Below are 17,058 nucleotides of genomic sequence, written 5' to 3'. Positions count from 1 at the left end.
GTCTTACTGCATATCGTTTTCATAGAACAAAGCCATATATAAATAATATATACGACTAGACTAGAAGAGTAGAATACATTGAATTCAATTAACATGCGTAAATATGACAAACAGACAAGGATACATTTTCTTTTTGGCAGTTGTTTATCTCAACTGTTGTCATTTTATGTGTTATTGTTCATGTGCCATTTTTCTTATTTTCAGTTAAATTTATTACAATAGGTACTGTTTTTGAAACAAAATGTTTAGGAGTCATTTTTTGACAACTGGAAATTACATGAATATTGACATTTATACAGTATTGATATGTATTTGGACATTTTAGTTTTAACATGGTTTAAATTCTGTTAAAATCCTTGTAGATATTAGGCACTGTGTTGAGATGTGGGAGAACACATGGGACCAGGGAAACAGCCCAAATTATCTTCCTCCTCTGCTTTTGCTACAACATCTCAAACCTCCTCAGAGGTCACCTCCTCCTCCTTTACCTCCAACATCCTTTGTCTAATATCTTCAGCGTGTCCTCTTAGCACATCTAAACCATCTCCACCTCACGTCTCTACCTTCACCTTTAATCCTGAACTGTCCCTCTGATCCCATCATTTCTAAGTAGAACCATTATCACCTCTTTTTCCTTATTGCAAAAAATAAAAAATAAAAATAGAAACCAAAAAAATACAAAACAACCAAGAGCCAAGAAACGTATTAACTATTTTTTAGAGAACAATACAGCACAAACTTTATGTAATGCAAAAAATGGACAATTACCTCAAAGTATTCAGATATTAGTTATCCAGTTATTAAAAACGAGAGGGTGCCAATTTAAACTGAGATTAGCAATATTTGAAAACCTTAAGGCAACAAATGTCAGAAACAGCTGTCTCTGATCAGTGAGGGCCAACCTTGTGGGAAAACTGTTGTGATATTAAAACCTGTAGCACACTGGGAATGTGTTCAAAAGTATGTAGGTCAACAACTAGATGTTTATGTATTTATGGATGGATGGATAGATGCTTTATTGATCCCAAAGGGAAATTAAAGCATCCAATAGCTTACACAAAACACAGTACAACAAAAAAGAATACAATCACAACAGAAGGGGACTTAGTAAAGGTAAGGTGAGTATGGGATGGGTACAAGGTCCAGCTATAAAAATGTATAAAAACAAAAAGCTATATAGTACAAAAACTGGGCAATATTTACAAAGGTAAAAACAGGGCAATCATTTCAAAGTACACAGGGCAATAATTCCAAGAAAACAGGACAATAATTACAAGGACAGTACAACTGTCAGGAATATGATTGGCTGTGAGGACAAGACCACAGCAGCTTTTCTCCTCTGCTGTACAATGGTTCTTTTATTTTTTATTTTATCACCTTACTGTGAATGTAAAACAACAGAATGTCACAAAAATGTAGATTCCTTGATCTGTTTATTTAATACTTTAACTGAAAATAAAAATGTACTTCTTACAAAAACAAACAAAAATATACAAATATATACTCGAGGAAAGACATCGACCAGAGCCTCATGTTATTGAACATGAAAAGTGTGGCCATCACAAAGTAGTGAAATGACATCTGATCGGCGCCTTTGTACTACAATATTAATACTTAATACTACAGTGCTAACGTTTCGCACGAGTGCCTCCATTTATGCAACTTCTCAGTCAAAACAACGTCCTCAGCTTGGCTTCCTGCCCCAGAGTTGGAGCAGATGAACTAGTGTCCTGTCAGACCATACTGGTAAACACCAGTCAGAATGGAAAGGTGAGAAACAGAAGCCTCTGCTCAGATTTCGCAAGTTTAGAAATGTAAAGATCATGTAATAGTTATCTGAATGGAAATCAAATTGATAACACAGACCTCAGCACCTTCAGGTCTGGGATCTTGACCTGACCTTACCAAAGACCTCTGATCTAAGGCACCTTTCATCTGCAGTATGGATGACAATAGGAACTGACTCAAAACCAGGTGGAATTTGAGGAGTGGGCTGAGGCCTCCAGCTGGGTCGGAGGTCGTCAAAGGTTCTGATCACATTCACGCCTGTTGGTTCACATTATTAAGTACAGTCACACGGTGGCAGCAGTGAGAGAGAAGAGTTCTGATCATCTGACCTCTGCTGCACTAACTGCTCAATCATTATGTCAAACTCCTGTCTTTCCCTGGAAATACAAATAAAAAAGAGTCACAGGTCATCTTCTGCACTTGTACCACTGGTACTACCACTGGTACCACAGCTGAGTCCAGCTCTCACCTGTGGCTCAGACTCCGTCCTTTCAGGTACTTTTCCTCTGCTGTTTGTACAGAGACCTTCTCCACTCCGGCTATGGCATAGATGATAGCCTGCACACACACAGAGTTTAGTTTATTTCCTGATGTTTACAGGTGGCTACAGGGACCAGTGGATTTTTCCAGTTGTGTAAACCAATCTACTGTGTTAAGGAGTTGACAACAAACACCTCAGGAAGAAGGACATCCAGAACAAAGGGGACACGCTCCATGGACGACACCTGAGTCAGACAAGCAGCTGTGGACATCTCCGCAGCATACAGCTGGTTCAAGTAGCAGTACACTTGGTCTAACTGATGGTCATCTTCCAGGTAGTAGTTCACGACCCTCCTGTTTTTATTGGTACTAAGAAAAGCCTGGAGCCACCTGGACTGCTGCTGTCCACGTAGGACAGCCTGTGAGAAAAGAGACACCAGAGGTCTGAGACAAGGTGAAAACATTTGTGTTTCTTCCTTTAGTACTCGTTTAACATAGGATTTCACCTGGAAATACCTGTCGAGGACACAGACTACCACAAAATCACAGTACAATTACAGCCGTTATATTCAACATTTAAAGACTTTTTGGATTCTGAATTCTGACATCTGCTCTACTGTGGACTGGATAAAACCTGTACCAGGACTGTTGTAGCTGACGTTAGCTCTGGTGTCTGTACCAGGACTGTTGTAGCTGACGTTAGCTCTGGTGTCTGTACTAACAGTATTACAGTGTACGTCGACATACGAGCCCCTGACCTACAATTTTTCCAACTTACGAGTAAGCAACTTTTCAAAATTTTGTTCGAGATACGAGGAAACACCGAGTTACGAGTGCTCATCCGAACTCCATGCTTCTCCGCCTGGTCCCAGGTCAGCCACCAGCCGCCACCATGATGATTTGCACTTAGTTATTGCAAATCATCATGAGTCCTGGAACAATGGCAGCACACAACAAATTTTGTAGTGAGGAAACCTCAGACAATCTCTGTGGGTGGCGCTGTCTCCCTGTTTAACGATACATGTTTTCTACTTCAGGAACATTTTCCCAAGCAGAAAAAAACAAACAACACTGGATGCACCTGTCTCCGGTGGAGGGAGATGAGGGCAGTAAGGTGGGGGAGAAAAGCAAGGACGGGGGCGAAGAAGAAGTTACCCCCATTAAGAAAAAGAAAGTGGGTGACTCAGATCAGGCTGTTGTGATGCTGACGATGATGATGGTAGTGATGATGATGTAGCACTGATGAGTGATGTAGATTAAGCTGTTTAATAAAATAATTAAAAAAAATAATCACTGTCTCTCGCGTGGTCATTTTACCCATCTGTCGCTTTCTTTCTCTCCGTCTCTCTCTAACATCTAAATCCAGTCCTCACTCCCAGTCCTTCTCCTACGTTAGTGGCCCAACACTCGCTGGTGCGCTTACTTATTTTACCCATTCTTATAACAATTATATCAAATAAACACTTGATATTATTGTTATAAATTAAATTTGTTCTTAATTTTTATTATATTATCAATATATAGTTGTTTAAATCTATGTTTTGATGGGGGATTATAATTTAATTCATTAATAGTTTCTTGGGGAGCTGGAACAAATTAATTGGTTTTAGTTGATTTTAATGGGGAACATTTGATCGAGATACGAGTGAATCGACTAACGACGGCCGCTGTGGAATGGATTTAACTTGTATCTCAAAGCCACAGCGTACTGTTAAAAGTTGAAAATATAGTTTAAAAAGAGGACCTAATCAACGTGGTCTACTCTGGACCGGGTGAAGACTGTTATTATAAATCCAAATTAACATGTTAAAGTCACATCTTTATAGTACATAAACTATAAAGTACTTTGTATTTCTGACTTTTCCATTGTTGGACCTTTTGATGTTGTATTTTATTCCTGTCAAATACAGTATTTTGTATCGTTATGTTTGTATGAAGGAAGTCCAGTCCACAGCACCATAAAGAGCTGATTCCTGTCAGCACAGACAGTTAGCTTAACTGCTCCTGACTTTCACACTAACCACTGACTGTGGTCTTAGACCAAACCAGATCCTACCAGCAGCCGGTCTTCCACCAGACGCTGGTCCACGATGTAATATACGAGTCTTCCAGTGGCACGGTTATGAGCGGCAGAGGTTCGATCTGGAAGCGTTCTCCGTGAACGTGCGACCACAGTCCCGTTCTCTTCACTGAGGCTTTCATCCAGTGCAACACAGAATTCCTCTAGGGCGGCGTCACTGGGAATGGTGAACCTCTCTGAGGCTTCCTGAGGATACTTCCTCCTCACAGGGTAGCCTGGTGTTCAACAGTGGGGGCAAAGCAGTTGTCGGTCAGTCCCAGTAAGTCGTACACTGACGTAGTTTCTAACAAAGTGTCACTAATTTACTGTGACATTAAAAATTTACATCTTTTAATCCAACCTACTCATGTCATGAGCAAAGTAATCGACGAAGGAGCCAGAGAAGGAGCCGCAGGCTGAAACAAAGAGAACCACAATGTTGTGTTAATAACAACAGCACAGTTATGTGGATACAGTACATTTATATCTGGACAGAACAGATGGTACCGATACGTATCCTGTAGTCAGCGATGAGATCCGTGGACCACTTCAGTACGGCCTCAGACTTCTCTTTGGCCTCAGACTGACAGAGTCAGAGAATGGAGCACAGAGTTAATGAGTGTTAATGAACAGCTGTGACTGACAGACAGACAGGCAGACAGGCAGACAGGCAGACAGGCAAGCAGGCAGACAAGCAAGCAGGCAGGCAGGCAGGCAGGCAGACAGGCAGACATGTTCACCATCAGCTCCTCAGCCTCGTCACAGTCGAAGGGCTTCAGAAGTTTTAGGGCCACAGAAAATCTGAAAATAACAATATGAAGATAACAGTCAGATGTTTGTCCCTTTTTAAATCAAAGCCTCAAAAACAAATCCACTATGTTTACAAAGGGTTGGTAAATCTATGCACACGACAAAGGTGTGAAGTCACAACATCAGGAAACAGAAAATGACTTCATTTCTCACCCTTTCTTTTTGTGGATTCTCAGATCATCAATGAAGATGATGCTGGCCTTCCTCAGCCTTCGATTCACACTCTTCACCTGCAGAAACACACAGAACCAAGTCAGTGATGGAGAAGGTCATTGAAGCAGAGGGCGATGACATCACTGACGTCAGTGTGTGTCTGATACACACACTCACACATAGGGGGCGATATTATCAGGATGTTCCGACTGTTCCACAGTTCTACTCACCAGTGCAGGCCAGAAAGGATATTTTCTGAATTTGTGCCACACAAACGTTCCTTCAGTCACAGACACGGGCTCTGAAAGAACAGAGTCACAGTTCCTGACAGTAATCCTGACTGGTCAACCTTTAGATTGGTCAAGAATATAAACTAAATCAGCTTCAGCTTCTCTCCTCCAGATAACTCCTGAAGAGAATCTTAGCATCTTTAACTCTGCCACCTCCAAAGTTAAAGATGGTAAGATTCTCTCTAGAAGTGACAAGGATGGACAGGATCAGGAATGAGGTCATTAGAGGGACAACACAGACAGGAAGGTTTGGAGAAAAAGACAGAGAAGCCAGATTGAGATGGTTTGGACATGTGCAGAGGAGGGATAGTGGATACATTTGTAGAAGACTGTTAGAGATGGAGCTACCAGGTAGGAGAAAGAGAGGAAGGTCAAAGAGGAGATATGTGGATGCAGTGAGGGAGTACATACAGATAGTTGGAGTCAGAGTAGGAGATGCAGAGAACAGGGAGAAGGAAAAGAAGGAGCTTCAGCTTCTTCAACTTCTCTCCTCCAGATCTGTGATGGATGTCTGCGTTCTCAACTTCCTGCTTATTTATTCAATGATGGAATTGGGAACTCCTGAAGAACTCTTTCAAAATAGACAACATTTATAGTTTCTATTAAACTATAGAGTAAAAAAGAACTAAATATACAAACATGTTTTTTTTTTCTTTTTACATTCAGTGTGTTTGTATTGGAGCCAAACCAGCCACTAGAGTACACAAACCAGTGTTTTATAATGCCGGTCCCAAGCCCGGATAAATGGTGAGGGTTGCGTCAAGAGGGGCATCCAGTGTAAAACTTTTATCCAAATCAAATACTGCAAATTAAAACTATTTCCATACCGGATGGGACGGGGCCCGGGTCAAAAACAACTGCCAACAGTGCTGTTGACCTACAGGGTACTGCTGGTGTCACGTCTGAACATGTTTCTACTTCATATCAATACTACTTTCTATGTAGTGGTACTTGCATCAATTACTGCGGGTGTGGCACTCACTTTTATCCATCTGCATCAGGAAACTGGGGAGGTCTTCATCTTGGTCTTCCTCACTCTCAGACTCTGGCTGGAAGGACAGAGATGGACGGTGCTTCTCATCAGGACTCAGCTCCATGGACAGATCAGAAGAGTCCAACGACCCGTCTGAAACAGAACACAAGGACCGGTTCACCACCAGCACACAGTTCAGTCCAGCTGCAGCAGGGACCATGTGAACAACCAGCACAGGGTTCAGACTAACAGTTCAGTTCTACAGTATGTCAACAAATATTCATAACCAACAAATCCGTTCTCTGGTCAACTGCACATTATCATCCACAGACAGACTTTTCCCATGGTCCAACTTCAACCCTCACAGACCTCAGGTCAGTACGTCATTGCAGATACAATCGGAGTCTCCAGGCTTTTACTTCCTATTGAGTTCCTACAGTATGGACCGAACTTCAGTCTGTCCATCCCTGTGTGTCCATCTGTCCTTCTCTCATTGACACAACCTGTGTAAGTAAAGGCCAAAGAAACACATTGAACCAACAGAACCAACTGGACCAACTGAAATAACTGTTCCAACTGGACCAACTGAAACAACTGTTCCAACTAAAGCAACTGGACCAACTAAAGAAACTGGACCAACTAAACCAACTGAACCAACTGGACCAAATGAACCAACTGGACCAACATAGTCCAGTTTACAACATTTTAAGCAGTACAGTGGACTACCTTGATATACTATTAACCCCCCCACATCAAAACCAACGATATAAACAAATATATTGATAATATAAAGTCTTCTTCTTTTTCTTTCGACTTTGTCCCTTTTTTTTTTTCAGGGGTTGCCCCAGCCGATCATTGATTTCCATCTCTCCCTGTTCTCTGTATCTTCTACTCTGACTCCAACTATCTGCATGTCCTCCCTCACTGCATCCATATATCTCCTCTTTGGCCTTCCTCTCTTTCTCCTACCTGGTAGCTCCATCTCTAACATTCTTCTACCAATGTATCCACTGTCCCTCCTCTGCACATGTCCAAACCATCTCAATCTGGCTTCTCTAGCTTTTTCTCCAAACCTTCCTGTCTGTGTTGTCCCTCTAATGACCTCATTCCTGATCCTGTCCATTCTTGTCACTCCTAGAGAGAATCTTAGCATCTTTAACTTTGCCACCTCCAGCTCCACCTCCTGTCTTCTGCCTATTGCTACTGTCTCTAAACCATACATCATGGCTGGGCTCACCACCGTCCTTTAACCCTTTCCCCTCACCTTAGCTGACACTCTTCTATTACAAAAGAAACACATCTGATACTTGTATTTGGAGTACCTACTATAGTCCTGCTGTCCAGCTGTGTTGCTGTCAACTCACTGTCAGGTCAGTGGACCTGGATATGTGACATTCCACATGTTCCACTGACACAGCAGGGAATAGTACTACCTTGTTCTTCTGCATCAGACAGCTTCAGTTCAAATCTGGGCCTGGAGCGCTGAGGTGCGTCCACATCCATGGTCTGTCCCACGCTCTGTTGGTTCTTGATGTTCACACATTCAGTTTTGTTGCAGCTCTGGCCTCGGCACAGAGATATGGATTTGGAGCACTGTGAGTCCACAGAGTCTGCATCTGATTTCTTCAACAAGAAAAAAAAAGTGTCCATTTAAACGATGCACACAGCCAATCAGGGTCAGATACAGAGGTGTCATTGGTCCACACCACAAGACATTGACAAAAACTGGAGTAAAGCATTAAGACAAGCCTTGATTTAAACACAGCTTTACAGACTGGCTGCTGATTGGACAGTTGTAGAATAAGTCAACATTGCTACGTTGGAGAAGGAAGGCTAACTAATCTACTCCTCATGACGAAGAGTTAAATCTGGCTGGTTCATTTGTTCAACAAAAAAAAAATACTGCAGAGAAATATGGCAACAGTCCTTTAATTACCACCACGGGGTATTTAAAGGAAGAAATGGGGACGTAACGATGAGCCCTGAATTGCTTAAAAATCCTTCCAACTCACATCGGTTGACAATAAAAATGAAACCTGCATCAAGGTGTAATGAGTAGACTCACTGGTCAGACCATAACACTACACCGTCTAGTCCAGTAGGTGGACCATGCTCCTAAAAACATTGGTTGTGACCCACTCTTAAACCCAGATGTCAGGTCCCTACGTAGGCTAAGAGACATTCAGCTGTTGAAACAGAACATGGAAAGAACTTGTTCCACAGACACCAACAGTGTTCTCGAGTGTTCCTGTAAAGAAAATAACTCTTTCAAGTTCCTGTTTTTGATCTTCTGTTGTTTCATATATTGACAGTTACAGTTTGGTTTAGTGGAGATCGTTTGGTTTATAAAAGAAACGGTGATAAAATGGTATGGTGAGTTGAGTGTGTTGTCACATCCCTACTCCTGATTGTATCTTGGCCAGTGGTCAGTACCTTTGTCCGGCTGAGGCATCTCTGCCTTTGTTTGGCTCCTGGAGGAGACGCTGACAGACTGGATGGGTTTCCAGTGGGGGAGCTGTGAGTTGTTGTCGTTGTCATTGAGGAGGTCAGGCACACATCACTTTTCGTTTTTTTTCTTTTCCTTGTTTTACCTGAATGATAACATCTGTACTGTTATCTGATTCATTAGCAGTGATTAATTAGCAGTGATGGATGAAGAGTCTGACTCACCGCTCATCGTTCATGTTAGTCTGCTCTGAAGGGAAACGTCCCCTGAAGATGGAATCTGTTCAGAAATGAAGAGCAGACATAAGATGCCTGTCCCCTGAACTGATGACACACAGGTATGTGTCTACAGTACAGCAGGAAGTACAGGAAAGCAATCATGAAAAATACCATTTCTTTCTCCTCCTAATGTTAGCTTTAGAAGTCTCCATCAAATACTCCCAATGTTTGAACCAGATCAAAGGCTGATGTCAAGTCAACTACTGAGCCTGTCTTTGATCTACAGTTCACACTAACTATACTGTGGAGTTACACTATCTTACAGACACACAAGTCAGTCAGTCATCTGTGTTAACCCTTTTTCTATTACTGTATTCTGTTGATTATCACCGGGAGATGGCGCTGTTGTTGGGCAGAATTTTGTTTACAGCTGCAGAGCAGCATGTCAACATTAAAAGTCACTAAACATTAAAAGTCAAAGTCAATTTTATTGTCAAATATGATAAGACTTTATTTATCCCACACCGGGGAAATTCAGTTGTTACAGCAGCAGTATAGACACGTAGTGCTAAAAGTAAAGTAACAGCAGGGTAGGCATAGTATTTACAAGGTGATTATAAAGTACAGCAGTGTAGACAGTATTTACAAGGTGATACAAATATCAAAATTCAAATTTATATGCCATATATACAGGACATATGGCACAATGAAATTGTAGTCCTATCGGACCCACGGTGCAAAATGGCAAGAATATAATAAGTAAAGGAGATATTTACAAGAGAAAGGAATATAAACTGGTGGTGAATCAATAAAGACAGTAATGACTCAGCTTATTCGGTCGAGGGTGAGGTAGTACTTGGAGATTACCAAGTAATAGAGATGCACCGAATTTTGGGCCATCGAAAATTTTCGACCGACAGACGCCGAAACAACACGGCCGAAACAACAGAAGAAAGTGATGATGACTCAAGCAAAAACCAGCGGCCAGTGCGGTTTGTCTGAGAGTGGCAATATAGCTGAGAAAGACCCACAGATAGCGATTTGCAAAACGGGTAATGCAAGAGGGGATACATCTGCAAATAATGTCTCCGCGTCGGGTTTAATTAATCACCTGGAATCCAAACATCCCAATCGCTATGCTGAATATGAGAGACAGGACGCAAACGTGAGTCTTGTCTGCATACACCGCTCCCACGACATTTGCTTCACAACACTTCCTGCGTGTGGTGAGTCCACTGGAAGGTACCAACCGCCCTAACCGGTATATGATCTTGCCCAGGAGGTGAACCCTGGGGTTCCACACCAAGGCGCCACGCAACACTAATGTATCAAAAGTATTTGATTTTCATTGTTGGTTCATGGTTTCAAACCTTTGTCTCCCTGAGCTGATTGTTTTTACGATTTAATATGTAAATATTAGAAGTTAGCACTAAGTGCTAACATGCTGCAGTGTCTCGGTGAAACCAGACAAAAACGAGATTTCTACAGAATTAAAGCCCTCTCAATGACCCCCAAATATGTTAAACAAAACACCAAGTGCAGTTCGAGCCCAGGGATACAGTGCTTCCTGTCGGGAGAAGTGAAAAATAAGAATTAAACACATACCGTTGGCTAATTCGTGGGTGAAATCGAACCGATCCCAGAGTCCACAGAGAAACGTTTTCAGTGTTCACAGTGCTGCCTCGCGGTTGACTTACCGTTAGCGTTAACGGCTATCTGCACAAGCACCGACTGGAATGCCCCCCCCCCCGACCCCCAACAATCCTGAACTTAGCTTTAAATAAACAACTTGTTATTTCCCTTCGTGTCTTGTTCGTGTTGTTATAGTTCTTGTGCTTCTTCTTCTTCCTCCTCCTTCTTCTCCTCCTCCTCCTCCTCCTCCGGTAAACTAAACATTAAGCATTAGAGCCACCTGCAGCCAATTCTACACTCTTATCAACCGCTTCCACTAAAATCCCTTCTTTCTGTCCCAACACCCCTCTGTCTTTCACAGAATGGTACAACCTGCTGTTGTCTCGCATGTGATTGGTCGCTGACGTTCTGAGTGAGCGGTGGCTAATCCTCTTGACCAAATACCATATTCACTGTTGTGAACGGAGCGGAGATGCGCCCTCTTTTGTTTCCTGAGGTGTATTACTCTTCACTGCTAACACTGACAGCCTGGATAACTGCACGCACCACCGATCACTGGATTTTAAAGCTGCTGTCGGTTTAATGTAATGGTCCATGACTGAAGACATTTATTAGTTTTATTTCACTTGCATGCTTTAGCTGACTGCGTGCCTTTGACGCCCTTTAGCGTTTGGTTCGCAGTCCTCTACGCGAGTGTACTTCTGTGTTTCGCCTCTGTCGACGGGTCTTGGCCCTTCATTACATTGAATCCATGTTTTGTTTTTGTTGGTGTTCTTATTTTAACTTATGTAAAAGTAGAGGCGGAAAAGTAGGAGGACAGACTCATGAAGGGAACGGCCAGAGGCGGAAAAGTAGGAGGACAGACTCGTGAAGGGAACGGCCAGAAGAAGAAGAAGAATGTTGGGTATGGCGTGCCTGATCCAGCACATAATTAAACAAAACCAGCAGAGGGCGCCACGTTAACACATGTTTCGATAGATAAGATTCGATAGATTCGATGACAACAGCAGAAAAAGATCACGTCTTTATTATACATAAAATGAGTCCAAACTAAAACCACTTTGTGTTTGAAAAGTTCTGCTGAGTCTCAGGACTGAAATCCACTTCCTGTCAGCCTCAGGACAAGAAAACACATGAAGTCCAGATAAATTACGGCTGTGGGGAAGTGAGGAAGAAAGTCCCGTCCAAATCACACAACACCACTGATGGCCTGGTTCTGTCTGTGAGAAACCACTGTTCTCAAGGAATGGACTGAAGGTTCAAAGACAACGTTCACCCAGTCCAAAGTAGTCCAGATATGAAGAACAACAATAAATAGAACTCTTCTCCTCCTCCTCTTCCACCTTCTTCTACTCCTCCTCCTCTCCCTTCGTCTTCCTCCTCCTCCTTCTCAAGTATTCAACCCTGCTGTTGTTTTTTCTAAACTCCTCTCCCACTGTTTGATGTTTTTTCCTAGCTGTCCAAGCTGCTGGTAGGTTGGAGTATTGCGTGTCATCTCACAAACAAGCCCTTCTGTCTAGTCCATTTGTCCAGGGTCCAGACCAGATGCAGCAGGGACCATGTGAACAACCAGCACAGGGTCCAGACCAGCTGCAGCAAAGACCATGATGAGATAAATTGTGCCCTTTAGCTGGTACATCGTTTCTATTCACGTAGAAGCCTAACTCCCCTCGACCTTCGCACGTGTTGTCAGCTAGACTGATGCAGATGTTCACTGTTGCAGAACAAACTTCCCTCCACTTTACAGCCCTTCCTCCAGTTTGTCCAAGAGAAATCACATTTAAAATGTAACCCCACCTGAAACCTTGCATGGACCAATCGGGTGTGGATATGTCAGAGCATGCTCCTCTCCCTGCTTTGTTCAAAACCAATCAGAGTGGAAGTGTGGCATTTTCCCTGAGGGGAAAACTTACCCCATGGATGTGTTAATTACGCATCACTTAGCTGTTGCAAATGTGTTCACAACGGTGGACCCTAGTTTGGGCATTTTACAACGGCTCCTTTCATTTTACGACTCAGTCTATTATGGAAAGAAGGCAACAATGGCTTAGCAGGCTAAAGAATGAGCTTAGCAACAGTCCTCTGGTGTCAAATGTGGCATTTGGCTTCATACTCATGGGACTAGAGAAGCTGGTGGAGATGGACTTTGAATGTCCTTGCAACCCTACATGGAATGGTTTTCATCAGCCTGCATCATCATGCCTGCTGTCATGGCCCTCACCCTGATGCTGATCATTCAAGGATGCAGAAACGATGCCCGGTGCAGATATGTAGCCTGGTGCAGAAAACCTGTTTCCTTGTCCTTTTTTGTCCCTGCGGTCGTCTGGGTGCTTCTGATGTTCCTTGATGGCCAGTACTATACTTGTGGTATGACTGATTGGAAGGGAAGATTTGTACTGGTTGAGAAAGCAGCTCCGCTGAAGTGGTGTGAGCCAGTTAGTGAGAGCAACGCCACCCCACAAGAACTAATGCTGCGCTCACAGAAGCTCTTTTTTACCTCTCAGGTGAGTTGACTTTATTAAAGTTTACTCAAGATAATGTGGTTAAAATACAGTTCCACTGATTGACTTTGCTCAACAACAATGCACATTCCTCAGTTACTCTCTGCTAAACAAAGTGTTACCTGACTCTTTTGTGCCCTAGGGTATAGGCATTGTCATCCTCCTTGGTCTCTGTGTGGGTCTGATAGTATATCTAATCAGAGAAGGCTGCCACCAAGAGCTGCAAATGCAGAATGCGGGTGGGTCTAATGTAACTCAGCAAAGAATGCAATCCATACAGAGCAGTGAGAGCGCACCCTGACTTCCTCACTGGCCCATGTGGCATGGACCCTTTGTAAATACAATACTATCAAAACTGGCTGTAAAATGTCTCATTTTATAAGATGCCTCCTCAACCCCCTCCCTGACCTCCCCAAACAGGCACTTTTCCTCCTCTTTATGAGTAAATGACTTAAACTGGGTTAATTGGCTGCTTAATTAAGTCGTGTAAAGAAGGCAGACATGTTCGTAGCCTCATATCTCCTGTTTTATTTCATCATAAATACAATGGTTACATGTTTAATTTTTATGATATTGTAAATCATAAATGTGATGACAGTTATTTTTACTTCAGCTATTGTATGAAATATACTTGCAAAAATAAAACGTTTCAACAAATTGACTGGAGGCTTATTCAGAACTTCTTTTTAGAAATGTTTCTTCCAATCAAATCACACAGTTAAAATAAATCCCACATTTATTTTTTATATTGAATTATATACAATGCAGTAAAGTTAATATTATTCAATTCATTTGCTTTTATGAATACTTTTGAAAACTTTTTTATTCACTTTTAATTTTTTTTCGGAGACAAACTTTAAAGCAAAACAACCTAATGAAGGCAACAAATGTGCCAAGAATCAGCAGCACAGCTGCAGCTAGGAACAGCATCACATCTACAGAGTGGTAAGAATACCAGGGGAGTCTGTAGGACTCTGTCCTCAGGTGAGCTGCACCTTTGTGTCTCATGACAAACTCTATCCAGTAGAGGGCAGTGTCCAGTGGTTTCATCGGCTTATCCCTGTGCAGCCTGGAGAGTCTCTCCATGTTGAGTCTGTAGGACGGCTCCGTCAGGACTTCCTGCACAGCAGTCCCAAATGTTTCTTCATCCAGATTTGACATATCTATAACTGTTGCAGCTCCTCTGGCTCTCAGTCTGGACAGGTTATCAGCCTGATCAAACACAACAGGGATGCCCACTATTGGAACTCCATGATATATAGCTTCATATATTCCGTTTGTACCTCCGTGGCTGACAAATAGTTTAATTTTTGGATGTCCCAGGAGGTCATTCTGTGGTATCCAGTCAATTAGTAGAGTGTTATTACCCAGAGTCTCTGGTCTGACGCCTTTGTACCTCCAGATGACCTTTTGAGGTAATTTGGCAAACACTGTAGCAATCTCATTGGCTAAGTCAGGAGGAAGCTCTCCAATGAGAGTCCCCAGAGACATAATGATGAATCCATGTTCTCCTGAACTCTGCACAAAGTCCTCAAGGTGTTGAAGCAATGGTTTGGCAGCTTTGCATTGGAATCCTCCCATGTACACAATGTTAGGCATGGTGGGGCGAGGAAACTCAAACACAAAGTCCACTCTCATCAGCCACAGGTCCGCAGCTTGAAACAGGGAGAAGTAGTCTGTGTTTGGGCCGAAGTAGCGCTCCGTCACTGCAGAATAATGTTGTTGAGATATTTGCTTGTACAGGTACATCCTGCTGATGTAAAATACTACATTTCTGACTCTCTCGAAGAATGTCATTTGATCTGTTAATTCAGAAGGTGGGAGTGGGACGTAGGAGAGCGGAGAAGGCGCTACAGCGAAGTGGGCCTCACCATGAATGGTCCATCGAACGTTGAAAACTAAAGGCAGCCCCAGGTAATGAGCCAACATCACTCCTCCTGCGTTGGCAGGGTCTGTTAGAACCAGATCGTATTTGGACTCCTGAATGGACTTCATCAACTCTTTGTTTTCAAACATGTACACAATCACTTCACATATTTTCTTGTGAAATTCAAAGAACCTCTCTTTCAGATCCATGTTCAGAGCTAACTGAGCCCACATTGACCCCTGGCTTCGTTTTATTTTGATGACCTCTGACACAAAATGCCGAAAGAAGTCCTCACTTATACCAGCATCAACATCCAGGGTGATGGCCTCATAATACGCAGAAGTCTCACTGATGTACCAGGCATCTGCCACCCGGATGACAGTTACACTGTGTCCCTTTGAGTGCAGCTCCTCAACAAGAACTTTCATGTTCACCCAGTGGCTGCCGTCATGTGGAAACACCAGAACCTTGCCACCGCTGACGGCAGATATAGCTACCACTGCAGAAAATATAGAAACTGCTGATAAAATCATCATCGGACTCCCTTCAACAATCAGGTCTGAAATGAGAACAACAGTCTAAAGGTTAAACCTGTTCCACCAAATATAAACAGAGCAATCACGTGTGTTTTTTCTAGCATTTTATTCACAGACAGCAGATAACAGAAGAAACACATCTCACCAAAGAGTCGTCCCGTTCTCCTCTGAGTCCACTGTAGTTAAATGCAAATGACGGCAGGGGGAAATTTGTGGCCACTTTGTTCATTTCACTTCACCCAAACAAACGAGGACCAGGAAGACCTGCACAGCAAATGGTGGCACAGAAAACCACTTCCTGATCTCTACAGCTCCGCCTTGGTGGTAGTTACACAACATTCCTGTCCAATTGCTCAACAGCTTAAGGCAGAGCTGCAGTGTTAGACACCCAGTATTTATGTAGATAATATATAGACATATATTCAGGCATGGAAAGTTAGTAAATATATATAATATATATATATATATATTAAAGAAAAAACAAGATACCAGTTATATTTGGTTCTGTTAACTCATTGGTTCCCAACCTTTTTTCACATTTGATCATGTTTTAGTTTTTGATCATGTTTGTTAAACTGTGTTGCAGACATAGAGTCAGAGCCAGGTTAGTGATAAAGTTACTTTCCTTTTCCAGCTCGGATATTTTTTAATGTTTATTTTATTTATAATTTAAATTCAATACTTTAGTATTCTTTAACTTTTGTATATTTGTTTAAGATTGTGTGGTGTTTCATCAAAATCACAATTTAAAATAGTGATTTAAAATATTAATTATTTAAAAAAAAAAGTATTAGTAATTTGTTCTTAATCAATACTAGATTCCAGGTGATCCTGTGTGGGGTCGTGACCCCAATCTTGAAAAAACTTTATACTAAGTGCTTGGAGCAGAGGTATAATCAATACAATCTATGAGTTATCAGGATAGTGCAGATAAATCATGATAATTTAAACAGATAGTAGTACTTATAGTAGTAGCCAAACTTATAATGTTGGTATAAAGTACTTTCAGGTTACAGTAACTCTGGTCTAAACCTGGTTTAACCCTGGTCTAAACCTGGTTTAACCCTGGTCTAAACCTGGTTTAACCCTGGTCTAAACCTGGTTTAACTCTGGTCAGTCTAAAGTACTAAGATTTAAAGGGGAAGAAAATCAGGAATTGAATGAAATTTTCAGCACAAGCGTGTTGTTGATTTTCTCATTCTATACAACATCTCTGGGTAACACAATGGGCTGTTGCCATAGCAGCGGCAGCAGCAGCAGCAGCAGCAGCAGCAGCAGCAGTATCTCATGAGACTGTGGACATCA

At 42.2% G+C, this 17,058-nt stretch overlaps 1 protein-coding gene, 1 long non-coding RNA gene and 1 pseudogene across 5 annotated transcripts; 1 reads left to right on the top strand and 2 right to left on the bottom strand.

The window, feature by feature from the left end:
• Positions 1–125: 125 nt before the first annotated feature.
• Positions 126–11,193, bottom strand: LOC103379405 (PWWP domain-containing protein MUM1-like). 4 transcript variants are annotated; one of them, XM_008310947.3, is made up of 14 exons: positions 10,915–11,193; positions 9,224–9,278; positions 8,987–9,144; positions 7,987–8,176; positions 6,563–6,706; positions 5,521–5,591; positions 5,291–5,367; positions 5,068–5,128; positions 4,835–4,910; positions 4,693–4,743; positions 4,325–4,563; positions 2,463–2,687; positions 2,258–2,346; positions 126–2,165 (listed from the first exon to the last, which is right to left on the bottom strand). In XM_008310947.3, exons 2-14 carry the CDS (start codon positions 9,228–9,230, stop codon positions 2,063–2,065), a joined length of 1,491 nt encoding a protein of 496 aa, XP_008309169.1. In that variant the 5' UTR covers positions 9,231–9,278; positions 10,915–11,193; the 3' UTR covers positions 126–2,062. The 4 variants fall into 4 exon arrangements, with proteins under 4 accessions (XP_008309169.1, XP_008309167.1, XP_016888167.1 ...); XM_008310945.3 differs by having other exon boundaries at positions 10,823–11,192; XM_017032678.2 differs by lacking the exon at positions 10,915–11,193 and adding an exon at positions 10,329–10,784.
• Positions 11,194–11,694: 501 nt separating this feature from the next.
• Positions 11,695–14,230, top strand: LOC112487043 (uncharacterized). The gene is made up of 2 exons (XR_003049752.1): positions 11,695–13,353; positions 13,493–14,230. It is a non-coding gene; the product is annotated as an uncharacterized LOC112487043 (long non-coding RNA).
• On the bottom strand, positions 13,855–16,054 carry LOC103379404 (UDP-glucuronosyltransferase 2A2 pseudogene; annotated as a pseudogene).
• Positions 16,055–17,058: the final 1,004 nt, after the last annotated feature.

The sequence above is a fragment of the Cynoglossus semilaevis genome, chromosome 5, assembly GCF_000523025.1.
Source record: "Cynoglossus semilaevis isolate Cse_v1.0 chromosome 5, Cse_v1.0, whole genome shotgun sequence".
Classification (NCBI taxonomy): domain Eukaryota; kingdom Metazoa; phylum Chordata; class Actinopteri; order Pleuronectiformes; family Cynoglossidae; genus Cynoglossus; species Cynoglossus semilaevis.
Note: the sequence above shows the minus strand (reverse complement) of the source record. Positions and strands in the feature narration are given on the sequence as shown.

Excerpts from the sequence above, each read along its gene's own strand:
- LOC103379405 (XM_008310947.3), bottom strand. Across the intron at positions 6,707-7,986 it reads GTCTGATGCAGAAGAACAAG|ACGGGTCGTTGGACTCTTCT; the intron begins GTAGTACTATTC and ends GTTCTGTTTCAG. Across the intron at positions 4,744-4,834 it reads TGACTACAGGATACGTATCG|CCTGCGGCTCCTTCTCTGGC; the intron begins GTACCATCTGTT and ends TCTTTGTTTCAG.